Source organism: Beta vulgaris, chromosome 6, assembly GCF_026745355.1.
Source record: "Beta vulgaris subsp. vulgaris cultivar EL10 chromosome 6, EL10.2, whole genome shotgun sequence".
NCBI lineage: Eukaryota > Viridiplantae > Streptophyta > Magnoliopsida > Caryophyllales > Amaranthaceae > Beta > Beta vulgaris.
The window spans coordinates 1,917,250-1,933,053 of NC_079207.1; the positions used below are offsets into that span (position 1 = coordinate 1,917,250).

The window sequence follows — 15,804 nt, forward strand, 5'->3', positions numbered from 1 at the left end:
GCGCCAAGTTTTCCGGCAGGCCCCCCTCCCTCACTCTCTTCGCGCCTCCCCTCCCCCTCCTTCCTTCGCGCTCCTCTTTCCGGCAGCCCCCTCCCCCTCCCTCGCTCACTCTCGTCGCTCGTCGCGCGCGCCTCCCCTCCCCCTTCGTCGCGCGCGCCTCCCTCCCCCTTCGTCGCGCCTCCCCTTCCCCTCCCTCACTCTCGCCGGCCGCCGCTGCTGCTGTTGTTTTCGCTGCTGTTGAATTCGCTGCCGGAAAAAGAACCGCGAAGGAAGGAGGGAGGGGGAGGGGAGGGGGCAAGCCGGAAAGGCGGCGTGAGGGGAGGGGCCGACGGTGGGAGGGAGGGGATGCGGCGGTGGAGGGGAAGGGTGGGGCTAGGGGTCAGGGTGGGGGGTTGGGCCTAGGGTGGAGGGGTGTCAGGCTGGGTTAGGGTTAGGGTTTGGGGTAAGGGTTAGGGTTTGGGGTAAGGGTAAGGGTTAGATTAGGGTTAGGGTTAGATTAGAATTAGGATTTAGGGTTAATAATGGCAAAATCGTAAATAAAGCTAACGGAGAAATAACGGACGTTAAGAAAAGGGTATTTGGTGCGCAAAAATGAAATGTCAGGGGTATATGGTGAATTGTTGAAACATTGAGGGTATATTGTGAATTTTTTGATTTGTCAGGGGTATTTGGTGAAATAACCGTAAATTTTGTATTACATTAATGACGGATACAAATTTCACTGGATCCACTCTTGTTAATTACCATATGTTTGAGCAAATTATGACAAATAGATGATTTTTTCCTGAAAACTTCTAAAAACCATATATAATTTTCCTTTCTTTATCAATTTTTTATTATGTTTTACCTTATCTACGCAGTAAACACGATCATAAATAGAGACTTTAGAGAATAGACTTATAAGATTTATCAATATACTAGCTTTTAGCCCGTGCAAAAATGCACGGGAGGTTTTATATAGATATGATTTGAACCCGTGCATAATCATGGGAATTCTTTTGTTAATTAATTAGTTGTTTTTCGTTTCAAATTTATTGAATCCGTAATTAAAAATTCGTGCCTTTAAGATGGAAATAATGTAAAATGTAAAATTATATTTCATGATATATAAAAATCCTTTGTTACAACATTTTAAACTTTAAAAATCTTGTAATCGTAATATACATATATAAATACATAGATGAAACAAAATACACATTAAAGTTTGCGGGGATATTTTGTTTTGTAAATTTAGGATTTTAGGATGTTTTTCGTAAAATCATGGTTTGAATATTAACTCGTGATTTAAAGTTTTTTATAATCATATCGTGTAATAAAAAAAAATTTAAAACCGGCTTATGACCCGTGTGTTCAATGACTGATGTAGCTAATGTCATGATAAAATACACGGGAGATTTTTTGTTGATTAGATATACTAAAAAATATTGATGACTATTTTATGTATACAAATCTTTAGTAACACATATACAATAAATTAATGTGGGATAGCGGTAACTTTTTGCCTTAAATACGTCAATTTTATTAATCTAAAAGTGACCCATTTAAAATTAAAAGTTACAATTTGCTTAAAAGGTACCTCTTTTAACTTGTGAAATCACTCATTTGATTTTTTTTCTTAATTATATTTTTGAAGATTATTTAAAGAATAAAATTATTTTCCCCTTTTCTAGATTCTTTGTTATTCTTTGATTATCTTCCTATTAGATATATCCATTAAAAGGCTGCTACACTTCGATACCACTATTTTGTTTGTGATGGTAATTGACAATGGTATATCAAATCTTCTTGAGATACAATTATCTATAATAATATGGTTGTATAATAATTACATAAGGTAATTAATTTTACACGAATTTTTTCAATCTTCGTCATCCATAGCCTGACTGTATAATAATATGGTTGTTTTTGTCATTCCATTTAATTTCAATTATATAAACCAAACTCCTATTTTGAAAAAACTTTATTAATGTCGCTTGTTTCTTCTTAATCCAGTGCAAATCTAAGTGAGCCTATGAGAGTAGAATCATAGATTGTCAACTTTCTAACGTGGCAGTTTTTTTTATATGACACTTCGGGCCTGTTCTCCCCAGCTTATTTTCAGTTCAGTTCAGCTCCAATAAGTTCAGTTCAGTTCAGCTCCAATAAGTTCAGTTCAGCTCCAATAAGTTCAGTTCAATTCAGATCAGTTCAGTTCAGTTCAGTTCAGTTCAACTCTATTCTTTTATAACCATTTTGATAAATATTATTTTTATTATTATGTTGGTATAATTTATTTTACTAATTACTATTATTATTATTATTTAAATATATATCATTACTATTAAGTATTATTATTATTGTTGTTTCTATATATATATATATATTTTTATAATAGCTTTACTCATTATTATTACTATTATTATTAGGAGGAACATGGTTTAGGTCAAAGCACAAATAAACCCACTTTTTTTAGCCCATAAACCAATCAAATTGCGAAGACGATTTATGATGTAATTTTCGCGGTCCAACCCAATCATTATTTTTATTACTAAATATTTTTATATTATTAAATCTAATTATTAAAATAGTAATATTAATTTACTTCTTAGATATTATTGTTATTATATATCATCGTCAAGTATTAATATATTAATACAAATAATATAAAATAATTATTATTAATTATCATTATTATCATTAATTATTATTATTATTAATTTATGATTATTAATATTATTTATTTATAACTATTATTTAAAAATATCCAAAATACTACTACTATTATTATTCATTATTATTACTTATCATTATAATTATTATTTAATATTCATATTATTATTGTTTAAAATATTATTTATATATTTATTACATTCAATTTATTTCAATTTAATTCAATTCAATTCAATTCAATTCAATTCAATTCAATTCAGTTTAGTTCAGTTCAGTTCAGTTCAGTTCAACTCTTATAAGTTTAGTTCAGTTCAGCTCTTATAAGTTCAGTTCAGCTCTTATAAGTTCAGTTCAGTTCAATTTAGCTCCGATAAGTTCAGTTCAGTTCAGTTCAGCTGTTTTATGCCGAAGAGAACATGCCCTTCATCGTTTTTTGTTTATACTTCAAATCGATGAATATGCACTTAATATTTTTGTTTAATTAAAAGTTGTACCAATTCTTAGCTTTTTGCTTTAACCCCACTAAATCCTAATTAGGTGGCCATTGAATTTATGAGTTGATGATTTAAACTTTAATTTTTAACAATTTTTTTAAAAAGTATATATTTTTTTTATCGAGAATTAAAAAGAAGGTGGTTGATAGTATGTATTTCATCTTCATTATAAAATTAAATTTCTTCAGTGCCTTCCTTACAAACGTCGTTAATCTTCAATCAACCTTTTTAATATTTTCATGTTTGCTCCATCAAAAAATGTCTTCCTATTAACTGGTTGATCCACATGTCTACTTTTCAATTTTTTTGGGATCATAAGTTGAAATAATGTTAATTTTTTTTTTTAATTGACCAGATGGACATAATGGAGAAAAAAAAAGCAGGATTTAGGAGTTGCAACATGCATGTAAATATATATGTAGTGAGAAATTTGGAAGCCAATTAGTATAGCAAAAATCATGATCATAATATGTTCCCAAAATAACAAAATTTTAGAATATTGCCTTGAATGATATATATTTGCTTTATACCAATTGACATATTTCGAGCTATTGTTGACTAATATAGCCCATTACGTTGTCATATTATGCTATCATATCTGTTATTTTAGGATGTATAATCACTTGGAAAATAATTATATACCGAAATAAATCATTCTTCCTTACGATTGTCTGATATATTACCATAATTCTTTCCTTAAATTCTGCCAAAATCTTTCAATGCAAAGCAATGAAATCATTGCCGCAAGAGGTAATCAAACAGCCCATTGTTTAATTTTGTCAAAATGTATTGACACATGGCAAAATGGTGGAGAGCTATGACACGTGGCATTAGCAATTGGAGAATCATTGTGGACATGCCAAGTAGGATAAATGAACCTTGTTTTATATATATATATAGATTTATATATATATCCACAAGACCAACGGTGGAACACCACTGGGATCTCAAATATCTCATTATTGAGAATCCGTTAACGGCCAATAATTTTGCAAGGAAGCCTAATTATACTAGTCAACTAATCAACTTGAGTGTACAAATTACAATAAAGCATTTGGGTCCATTCTTTGTCTATTTAGCGTAGATTTTTTTGTACTCAACTTTGGCTCTTTGCGCTAGAAGTCTAGAAGACACATTACGCAAGGTGACTAGCTAGTCAACATGAAAACAAAGATCGGAAAATTCACGAGACTTGGATTATCTTTGCCAGCTGATTTATATCATTGAACATACAATGACAGATTTTCAAAACTTGAGTAGAAGTATAATATACAAAGAATTTGGTCATATGATATAATTGAAACATGTGATTTGAGTTAGTTCAAAATTTGGCTTCTGTCAAACTGCCAGTTCATATATATAACTTAGGCTATGTTCAGTTCACCTGAAATTTTCTGATCTAAACTTATTTTTTCTGATCTGATATGATCTGAACTGATTTGATTACAAGATCTTATCTTTTAGATTTTTCTCAATATATAAGAAAAAATATAGTCATGTGGGGTCTTGTTTGATTCGTCTCAATGAGTACTTTATTAATATTCAATTATTATAATTTTTACTAATATGTTATTAAAGATATAATGATTTTAAATATAAGCATGATCTGAACTGATCTGAACTTATTTTTTCTGATCTGATCTGATCTGATTAGATCTGAAATAAGCAAAAATAAGGTGAACTGAACATAGCCTAATTGGTAAAAGAGCATTAATTGTAACATTTTGATTGAATAAGGTGATCTGATTATTCCCTCCTTTTTTTTTTTGCACGCTTATACATCATGCAAGCCCTTTTTAATTGCATTTCTTCTATGTGAGAATGATGTTTATAGATGAATTTTAAAAAGTATTATGATTAACTAATAGAAAATAGTGGCAAATAAATCACATACATATCTGTAACAGACTATTCGAGTTTCAATTCCAGATACATTCACAAGTATATATTCCCTCCGTTACATTAAAAAATCATAATGCTTTGACATTACGTTGTTAATGCATAAAAAGTCGTAGAAAACTGATATTATGAACATACACACATAGGCAAAATTAAATATATATTTTAACAATGCATCTATGTAATACTCCTTCCGTTTCTTAATATAGTGTCTATTTTATTTTAGGTGGATCAAAAACTTTAAAAATTTTGACTATATATTTTCATTAATATATACAAGAAAACATACTCATGTGAGATCTTGTTAAATTGATCTCAATATATATTTTTAAAATATCAACTCAAAAGTACATTTTGAAAACCATGTAAAAAAATAAATAAACACTATATTATAAGACGAATAAAGTAGTAAAAAGATCATAAACGTGGAATAAATTATCTTGGGAGTACTTATGTCCAAGTCGGCCATGTTCATAGTGGGAATGGATATATGATCATCCTAATTTTGGATAAAAACAAACAGTTTCATGAAACAAAGGAAATGTACAGGGGTAATTAACTAATTAATTAGTAGGTAAAAGATCTCTGTCATAGGACAAAATCTCAAGCCGACAGGTTCTCACAGGTATTAGTTTAGTCTCACAAGATTCGGATTCATTTATACTTAATTTTAATCTTTCTATATGGGCGAGTTTTAACTTAAAGTACTACTAAAACTCTACTACCACACTTGTAGAGCTGACAAACCAACCCTAAACTAATTAGTATGCATTGGAAGGAGCTATTTGCCGTGTTCTACCATCTACGACTAGCTTTAGCTCATAATTTTAGCATTTTCAAGATTACTAAGTTTCTGTTTGACAACACATTTAAGTCATTTTAAATGAGTAGGTGCTAAAAGTTTAAATCACCTAAAATAAATAATCATGTTTGAGGTAAGAGATTAAATAAAATTTAAGTTCAAAAATTGACTGAAATTGAGTTGCTATCAAATATAGCATCTTAATTTAAGGTGCTGAAATTTTCCGCTACCTTATCATTTCAACTCCTTTCAGCTACCTTATCAGTTTCAGCTCTATTTCAACTTATGTTCACAAACATAGCCTAAGACTAGTATTCCAAAGAGAAGAATGAGATAGAGAGCTAAGCCGTGTTCAACTACCTACAACTAGCTTTAAGTCGTAACTTTTAGCATCAATCTTTAATTTAAGATTAAAAGCTAGTATTCCGACGATAGAAAGTTAGCTACTAATACTAATACATCATACCAAAATGAGCCTAAACAACTTCTTTTTCATCGTAGCCTAATCCATAATCATCTCTAATATTCTTAACAATTTCATCTATTTTTTTCTCCCACACACAATTCTTTCAAATAAAGGTACACAATAGATGAATCATAAAAGCCATATCATTCATGCATTATCATATCAAAACGTTGGCGTCTTCTTTTCGTCACATTCTAAACAGTCATAATTCTCATTTCTCAGAACATGTCGCCAGACAGTAAAGTTTGCACTAAGATTCTACTCCAACTGGCAAAGATGCCCACCTAACCCATATAGTACTACTACTAGTCCACTACTATTATCACACACACACACACACACACTTAATTAGCTATAAGTATATATACGCTCGCACCACATAACACAAGCAAAATCACACAAAATTAAGTGATTAATTTAGCCTCATAATCTAATAACAAGCACAACAATGGGTCATCAATCTTACCATATACTCTTACTTGTGGCTTGCTTATTGTATCCTTTTACAGCAACTGCGCTAAGCCAAAATTACTACGCTAAAACATGTCCGAACGTCGAGAAAATCGTCAGGCAAGCCGTGCAGAAAAAAATTCAGCAAACCTTCGTCACTATTCCTGGTACTCTTCGCCTATTCTTCCATGATTGCTTTGTCAATGTAAGTATGTTTAACTTTTATATTCGTTTCTGAAATTTCATCACTCTTTTATATGGTGAAGAAAGCACCTTGTATTAACTAATTAGTTAAAGTTTCTTCTTAATTCGAGGAAAAACTAAACCCGAAATGACAAATTAGTAGTTTAATACATATTTATATAATTCCGTCATTTTGAAATTAGTGGAACACTTTTCTCTTTTATGTGAAATTAGTGTTTCAATTATTTTAGAACGGAGAGAGATTATATAAAACATACCTCCTAATACAATTGATTAGCAAAAGAATAACAATATGGACTTCTCTATTATTGAGACACTCTTAAAAGTTAAAACCACGCGAGTATTGCGGAAAATAAGCTGAATGTCTAGAATGTAGATATTTAAGGGACGTGTTCCCTACGGAAACCCCCCTTTTTTTTTATCATTGTTTGCAATTTTAAAACTTATTGTATTTTTTGCGAGAATTTTATAATAAAAGTAGAAAATACAAGTTTAAAATTTGAAATATATTTTCTCCATTTCTTGTAAATACTAGTAACTAACGCCTTGTTTTTTTGGACGGAACTTCGCTAAACTGAATTGAACTGCATGCGCTGAACTGAAGTGAATTGCCATGAACTAAACTGAATTGAATGAAAGCCGTGAGAGGAAATTAATGAACTGGATTAAGCTGAAATTAACTGAACTGAACTGAACTGAAAATGGTTTCAGAAGAACAGGGCCTAACCAGCATACCATATTTAAAATTACTGCTGCGTGATGATAATACAGGGATGTGATGCTTCGGTTATCATTCAATCGACGAGTAATAACAAGGCAGAAAAAGATCATCCCGACAATATATCATTAGCAGGAGACGGATTTGATACAGTGATTAAGGCAAAAGCCGCGGTTGATGCAGTTGCAGGATGTACTAATAACGTTTCGTGTGCTGATATTCTTGCTCTTGCTACTCGCGATGTTGTTAATCTGGTATGTACTTACAAATTATATTTATTACAATGGTACTTTACTATAGTCATAGATCTGTAATGTACACTATATATATTGAATGTCAGGTTAACCTACAACAGGTTAACACAATTATTTCCCGTACTTGTACAATATTGTTCATCATAATTTTGGAGTAATTGTTAGTATAAATTGTAACGTTAATTTATCTATATACACGCAGTCTGGAGGACCATTTTGGGAAGTAGAGTTGGGAAGATTTGACGGTTTGGTTTCAACAGCTTCAAGTGTGAATGGAAAGTTACCTCAACCAACTGATGATCTTAATAAGCTTAATTCCTTGTTTGCTAAAAATGGTCTTACTCAAGCTGAAATGGTTGCTCTTTCAGGTACTACTTTCATTTTCAATTATACTCTTGTTTTTATGCAATTTTATTGGATTTATACTCTTTCTTTCATAAAAATAATTTAATCAAAACTAGTGGTGTATAAATGAGTGTCAAATAGTATAGAATTCTATCTGTTTCATACAAACATGATAAGAATAAAGATCGAGTTGGTTGAGGTTTTGTAATATAATACTTCCTCCATTTATTAATAGATGTATCATATTGACTTTTTACAATATTTTATATCAACTTTGACCATCTTTTATTACTAATTTATAATAAAAATTATTAAAAAAAGATAGTCTAATTTTTATATAAAAGTAAACCTAGTTACTAAATGGATTAAATTAGTCAACAAAAAAAATTAACCTAGTCACTATTGGGCTAATTCTCTTTCTAATATTGGGTTTGTCATTGCCTAATTTTAATTTAAAATTAGGCGGTCTCTTACAAGACAAACTCAATTTATAAAAGATAAATATTATAATTTTAATTGTTGATGGATTAATCTCAATATATAATTTTAAAATTTTATTTTTTTTAAATAAATTCTAGTAATATATAATTGAAGATTTTGATGGTAAAAAATGAGATTAGGCAAGTGTACGCAGTTAATACAATGCATTTATTTAAAAACAGAGGAAATATTTAATTAAAATATCTTCGCTTTATTTTAATTCACATATATATGGAAGAAAGAGTATACTTTCATTGATTGACATAGATTAATTAGGCATTAATCTAGATAATATTTCTCAATCAACTAGCTTGACTAGCTATGCATATAATAGCATCTATACAGTGATTGATGATAATTAATAGGAAGTCTGAAAATTTGTGGGAGAAGTAGCTCTATGAAAGAAATGATGCAATCTCATAATCGATCAAAAATTCTATTATTTAATTCAAATAACTGAATTTTCACAGTATTTAATAATACCATATTCCCTTAAATAATTATGAAGCCATGTATTAAGAAAATCATATTTAAAGTATGTGTTGATTTTATCTATAAAGTACTTGTATATATTAATATATTATCGATATAGGAGTAGCTTCGCATACAAGTATAACATATAAACAATACATAATCCTATTCAATTTCTTCTAATTTATCTGTATTTAACTTATTTTAATTTATTATTTGATTTTTTTTCACAAATATATACTCGAAATAAGCTAAACGAATCACTACATTGATAATACGTTTATATTAAATAAGATGTGTTTCATATATTAAATGTCTAATTTTTGCATTTTCGTTTTTGACAATAATTATTGTATGAAATAAGAATACGATACTTACCAAATACTTATTGACAAGAGGAGCAAAGTATTGCTAAATAATAATGCTAGCCTAAAACTGTAAGGATGTCCAGGTCCGATTGCCTGACTTTTATTGAAAAGTAGAGAATCATTAGATGCGTTACATGATTTGATGGATTTCGATGGCCCAACTATTTGGACTGTTTCACAAATTGCTTTGTATACTTTTGTTAGCTCCATTATTTGGGCCCTAGAAAGTAGATTAAGCATGCACCGACAGCTAATGCTTGTGATCTTCTATGTAAACTCCTTTTCTTTCTGTAGTCTACAATAAGCTTATAATGGATAGTAGTAGTGTTCCTTCTTCTTTTGGACTTATTTTAAGTTCAGTTCACTTAATTTCAGCTAATATTCAGTTTAGTTTAGGACCTGTTCTCTTCGGCATAAAACTGAATTGCACTGAACTGAAAGGAATAATGATATGGGAAAGTAAAAATATTGTCCAAAGCTGAACTGAACTGAAAATAAGCTGGAGAGAACATATCCTTAATTTATCTCTACAATTCAGTCTCTTTCAGTTTACTTAAGTTAATTTTATTCTAATTCAATTTCTCTTAATTCAAAAGAACGTGACCTTAGTATAGTACCAATCTAGAAAAAATTGAAACATGAAACAAAACGAAGAAAAGCTAATAGGGGTGGAAGGGTGATCCTTTAAAAAAAAAAAATTGGAAGGGTGATAAGTCGTTCATGTCCACTCACATATTTTGAGTTCGATTTTTGTCAAAGGGGTTGAGTAGTTTAAGACAAATCTATATAAATATATTAATAGTCGTTCCTAAACAAGGAACGGTGTCACGTGGCGCTCTCTCTAAGAGAATGTTAGTTCATGTAATCCATGAGTATAATAAAAAAAATTAGAAATTGCATAGTATAGGTTTCAATCCTATGACCTCAAGTTCACATACTAAAATTTTAACCACTAGAACAAGTTGTATTTAGCGTTATCATTTTAAAGTACAATATTGATAAATGAAAATTTTTCTTATTCAAGACATAATCTGGACCTGAAAACTAGTTTATACTTTAAATGCCACGTGTCAAAGTATTATTGTTCGTAATTTATCTTAACATTTCTTGAAAAGAAAGTACTCTATGACCATGAAAAAAAAAAACTCAATTGTGCATCTGTGTAATTGTGTGCAGGGGCTCACACAGTGGGATTCTCCCATTGCGACAGGTTCACTAAACGGATATACGGGTTTACACCAAAGAACCCGGTTGACCCGACCCTGAATGCACAATATGCTACCCAATTGCAAAAAATGTGCCCTACAAATGTGGACCCAAGAATTGCTGTTAGTATGGACCCAATATCACCCAGAATCTTTGACAATGTTTATTACAAAAACTTGATTAATGGAAAGGGTCTTTTCACTTCAGATCAGGTCCTTTATACAGATCCAAGAACTAGGGGACTTGTTACAAATTGGGCCCAAAGTTCTTTTAACTTTAAGAAGGCTTTTGCTCAGTCCATGATTAAATTGGGCCGTGTTGGGGTCAAGAATGCCAAGAATGGGAATATTAGAGTTCAATGTGATGCCTTCAACTAAGAGATTTTTTTTTTTTGAAGGGATCAACTAAGAGAATTTTAGAATACTTTCTATTTTTGCTAGCAAGTTATTACTAGTCTACTAGTGTTATTTTTGTTAATATTTATATATTTTTCTTTTTTTAAATTGTGGAGAATAAGGGAAGTAATTAAGAAGTTTGATTGCTTCTTTTCCTTTTCTTTATTGTATATTCCGAGATCTGAAAAATAAGTTATTATGTCATGTAATAATGATAGCTCATTATCAACTGGAATATCAAGTGTATTATAGAATGTCAAAGGTTCTTAAGTTCTACTTTTGTTTTATATATAAAGAGATGTGGTTTACAAATAAAGAGATCTGGTTTGGTAGTAGTTAGATAAGTGATAACATTCTTATGCAAATAGTCAGGCGACGTCATGCGTAATGTAATAAGATGAAAAAAGATGTATAGTTTGATATTGGCTCTTTTGTCACAAGCACAATCATAGTTAGTGGTAAGATCTTGCAAAGACCTCTTATGCAAACATTTTTGGTCATTTTAATTTCTAAGAACATGTGATGAAAACAAGACGATGTCACATCAACGTTTGAGGTGGAGTGCCTCGTGGCTGACACCTGCCTGCGATGTCTGCTCGTACATTTCGATAATATATATAGATCCAAGTTGAAATTTGTTTACCATATTTGTTGACGTAAAGGTTGTATATGTTGTATACTTACATGCAGTTGTAGAGCCAATATTCTCAAAGTGGGGGACAAAATCCGGACGTCGAGCATTCGGAAAAAAATTAGAAAAAAAAAACACTACTATACATCAATCGCGTGTGAGGTCCGCTGACAGCCGTGAGGGTCACCACCTTCGGTATTTTGTCGGCGAGCCTCCGACCTTCAACCGGGCATTAACGACGGTGGCTAAGGGGGCACTGCTCCATATGTTGTCGGCGATGCTGTTTTAGATTTAAAAATAAAGAGAAAAGGCCGCGATCCACGACCCATATAAGCGGTCTCGTACCGGACCGAGGCTCAAATAAAAATTTATGGACCATCGCAGGCGCACGACCCACATATATATAGCAGACAACATGATCGATCCCAACCCATGTCCACATGAATTGCAGGTTTAAGTGTATTTTTCCTCAATTTTTTTAGTTTCTTTTCCCTTCTCCCTTCTCCCTTCTCCCTTCTCCCTTCTCCTCTCTCTATATATATTTCTAGTAAGCTAGTTGTTAACTGTTGTTGTAGTTGTAGTTGTAGCTATTAGGCTAGCTTCTTGTTGTCCGCTAGTAGCTGTCAGCTATTAGCGTTTAAAATAGTTGTTTAGAATGGAAGTGTTAGGTAAAAGTAGTTGTTGAAAAAGTTAAAAAAAATTAAATGACATTCGCTCAATTATGAGATTAACTACAACAATTTTATTCGTCATTTCATTAGTTAAATACAATATTTTTTCCAAGGAACAAAAAAAAACATTAATATTGTATAGATTAATATTGTAAAATGTTAGTTATAACTTCTATTTGACATAAATATTTAAATCACACCCCGTAGTGAAAAAACAATGAATTGCAATTAAAAAAGCAATTAATAAATTGAAAAAGGAAAAAAAAAAGTTAATTATTATAATTTATGCTATGTAGTCTCGAGACCGCTACCTATAAACTTTGCTTGTAATAACTTTCTACAATCGCTACCCACACATCATTACAAACACTATCTTACAAACACTCATAAATTTCTTAAGTAGCGTTTTTATCTTGTTTAACCGTTAATACCCGCAACCTAAAACGCTAATTAGAGGTCAATGTATAAGCATGCTTGTGAGCTAGGCTTGCTAGCTTACGGAAAATGATAAAAGGTATTCCATCGTACTAGAAGCTAACTTTGATATTTTCTGTACAAAATAAGAAAAGAAAATCTTGTAAAAACTATTCATTTTGAACTACTTTTATCACAAACTTTTGTATAAGGCAGGTCATACCTTGAACAAATGGTGTGGCCAGCTAATAAAAAGGCCCATGCTAGGCCTTATAATGAATCATAAGCGTGAATCCGTTTTCAGAGGGGTTACTTTTCGCAACAGGGATTACTTTTTGTAATAGATGTTACTCTTGTTGAATCGTTTTCAGAGGGGTTACTTTTCACAATATGGGTCACTTATGTTGAATTTAGGTTTTTTTTTTCTAATGCTAAGGTTTTAATGAAACTAGGGGTTACTTTTTCGAATGTTAAGGAGTTACTTTTACTTAAATTAGGGATTACTTTTCTAATGCTAAGGGTCGGGGTTACTTTTAGTGAAATAAGGGGTTACTTTTTTCGAATGCTAAGGGATTACTTTTACTGAAACCAGAGATTACTTTTGCAATGTTAAGGAGATACTTTTACTGAAATTAGGGTTACTTTTTGTAATTATAGGGGTTACTTTTACATAAAAACGAAAAACCACACAATGATGAGAAAATGGCCGAGTTCTTCCTTTCTCTCCCTCATTTTTCATCATCTTCTCTCTCCTCTCATTTTCCCCATTTTTTGCCTCATTTTCTCTCTCCTCCCATTTACCCATCTTCTCTCTCCTCTTATTTCCGTCATTTCCCCCTTATTTTCTCTCTACTTTTATTTCCTCTAGAATTTTACCCTTACCGTGAAGAAGTTGGAGATTGATGTGAAAGTTGTTGTAAGGGTCGTGAAATCTCTGGCGAAGAAGCTAAGGTTGCGCCGGTGAAGGAGAAGAAGTCGAATAGTACCGAATCTCTGGCGAGAGAGAGAAATCAATGACGAAGAAAAGAAGTGGAAGGTTAGCCATGGAAGCCAAGGAGAGAGAAAAGAAGTGGAAATGGGGGTGTTTGAGAGAGAGGAGAAGAGGAATTTTGGGAAGGAAAATGTTGAATCGAAACTGTACACTAGAACTCATCTCAATGATGTGTGTCGCACGCTTTGGAATTTGTGTGGCTTGTTGCACAAAAAGCAGACTGTAAAGTTTTTTAAAAATAATTCTCCTTTTTCATAATAACTCTCCATATTGACAGTTGACCCTTTATGCATTTGTTTTTATTTCCCTCAATCTCTGATCGATTTTTTTTTTCCTATTTCTACGTTGTTTTTTGTTACTTGATCTTAAAGTTGTCAATTATTTCTTCTCGTTTGATTTTCTCATTTAATAAGTACTTTAACATCATATTTTTTATAAATTTTTACTAATACATAATTACATATATTAATAATTAAATATATGAATTAACAAATGTACAAGTTAAACTAAGAACGGAAAAAATATTAAAATCATATAGTTGTGTTATTTTTTTAAAATCCATAACACTTGAAAGGAATATGACGAATTATGGATCTCCTTAACAAGCGTAGATTTCGTAGACGTTATTTGCTACACATCATCAGTTTGTCTCATCAAAATTACATTCTATCAAAGAAAACTGAAGCAAATGATGAGCCAGCTCATGAATGCTCTAATGACTTATGACTTATGACTTATGACTTATTTAGCTAGTCACAAAATAAACATGCCATATCATTGTCACATGCCATGACATAAGGAAACATTTGACCAGGGTTTGGATTCTTAATCTAGAATATCCGTACTTAAAGGTTCAGTCACCGTGTTTAATTACTACTTATTCAATTTAATAGCAGTTTCAACTTGCAAGCATGGTTTACAAATTGGCACAATGGCATGGTAAGTACAAGTTTATTACTCCATTAATTAGGGAAGCTCATAAGAAGTAACCTCAACGTGCTAGTACATGATATAACCGATGACTTCCCCCATGGGATCATATATACGCATATAAAACAGCCATCACCTAGTTTAATTAAATATTATTTAACTTTCGAAGTCTACCATATCAGATTTTCCTAGTCAGTTATGATGTTTAGGATCCACAATCAAGACTTCAAACCATGAATTATTTATCTTACTTTTTTCGTTCTGTTTTAAATGAAACATGGAGTGAAATGACATTATTCATTGATTAATTTTGATTCCAATTTATCGTCATTATATAAAGAAAGGGGTAATGCTATGTGCAGCCGCCCTTAGGGTTGCATATAAGCATTAAATACATTTCATGAAATGATATAAATTTTGATATTTATGATAAAATCATACATAAATCGATGTAATCAATGCTTTATTTTTCAAAAACTTTCCCTTTTAAGCCTCTTATGTGCAGCCCTTAGGGCTGCATATAGCTTTTTCCTAAAGAAAAACATAATCAAGTGTGATCTTGTGAGATTCGTCTTGATGTATACCATATCAGATTTTAATAATTAAAGAAGCGGGTTGGATTGCGTGAAAAAACAAACTTTTCATTTAAAACAGAACAGAGGAAGTATATTATACTTCTTCGACCTTAAAATTGCTTTAAGGAGTATAATAGTATTATCATATTTCTGCTCTCCAACAACGTTTACTTTTTTAAGTTGGTTTAATTTTATATACAAGGTAGTAAATTAAAATATGGACACTATGCAACACAATTCCGAAGCAACAAGAAATCCAACCGTAACATTACAGAGCCACTAGTCCACTATCTCTAAAAAAATCTAAGTAGAAAACCAAAAAAAACCCTACTAATCTATCAATATATATATATTGACTGCAATGTATCTTGATTAATGAGACATAAGCTAA

General features: G+C 31.4%; 1 protein-coding gene across 1 annotated transcript; it reads left to right on the plus strand.

Moving 5' to 3' along the window:
• The first annotated feature begins 6,676 nt into the window (after positions 1–6,676).
• LOC104894931 (peroxidase 50) lies at positions 6,677–11,517 on the plus strand. The gene is made up of 4 exons (XM_010681305.4): positions 6,677–6,965; positions 7,736–7,936; positions 8,139–8,304; positions 10,777–11,517. Exons 1-4 carry the CDS (start codon positions 6,759–6,761, stop codon positions 11,181–11,183), a joined length of 981 nt encoding a protein of 326 aa, XP_010679607.1. The 5' UTR covers positions 6,677–6,758; the 3' UTR covers positions 11,184–11,517.
• Positions 11,518–15,804: the final 4,287 nt, after the last annotated feature.

Excerpts from the sequence above, each read along its gene's own strand:
- LOC104894931 (XM_010681305.4), top strand. The coding sequence starts at position 6,759 with ATGGGTCATCAATCTTACCATATACTCTTACTTGTGGCTTGCTTATTG. Across the intron at positions 6,966-7,735 it reads TCCATGATTGCTTTGTCAAT|GGATGTGATGCTTCGGTTAT; the intron begins GTAAGTATGTTT and ends ATGATAATACAG. Across the intron at positions 8,305-10,776 it reads TGAAATGGTTGCTCTTTCAG|GGGCTCACACAGTGGGATTC; the intron begins GTACTACTTTCA and ends AATTGTGTGCAG.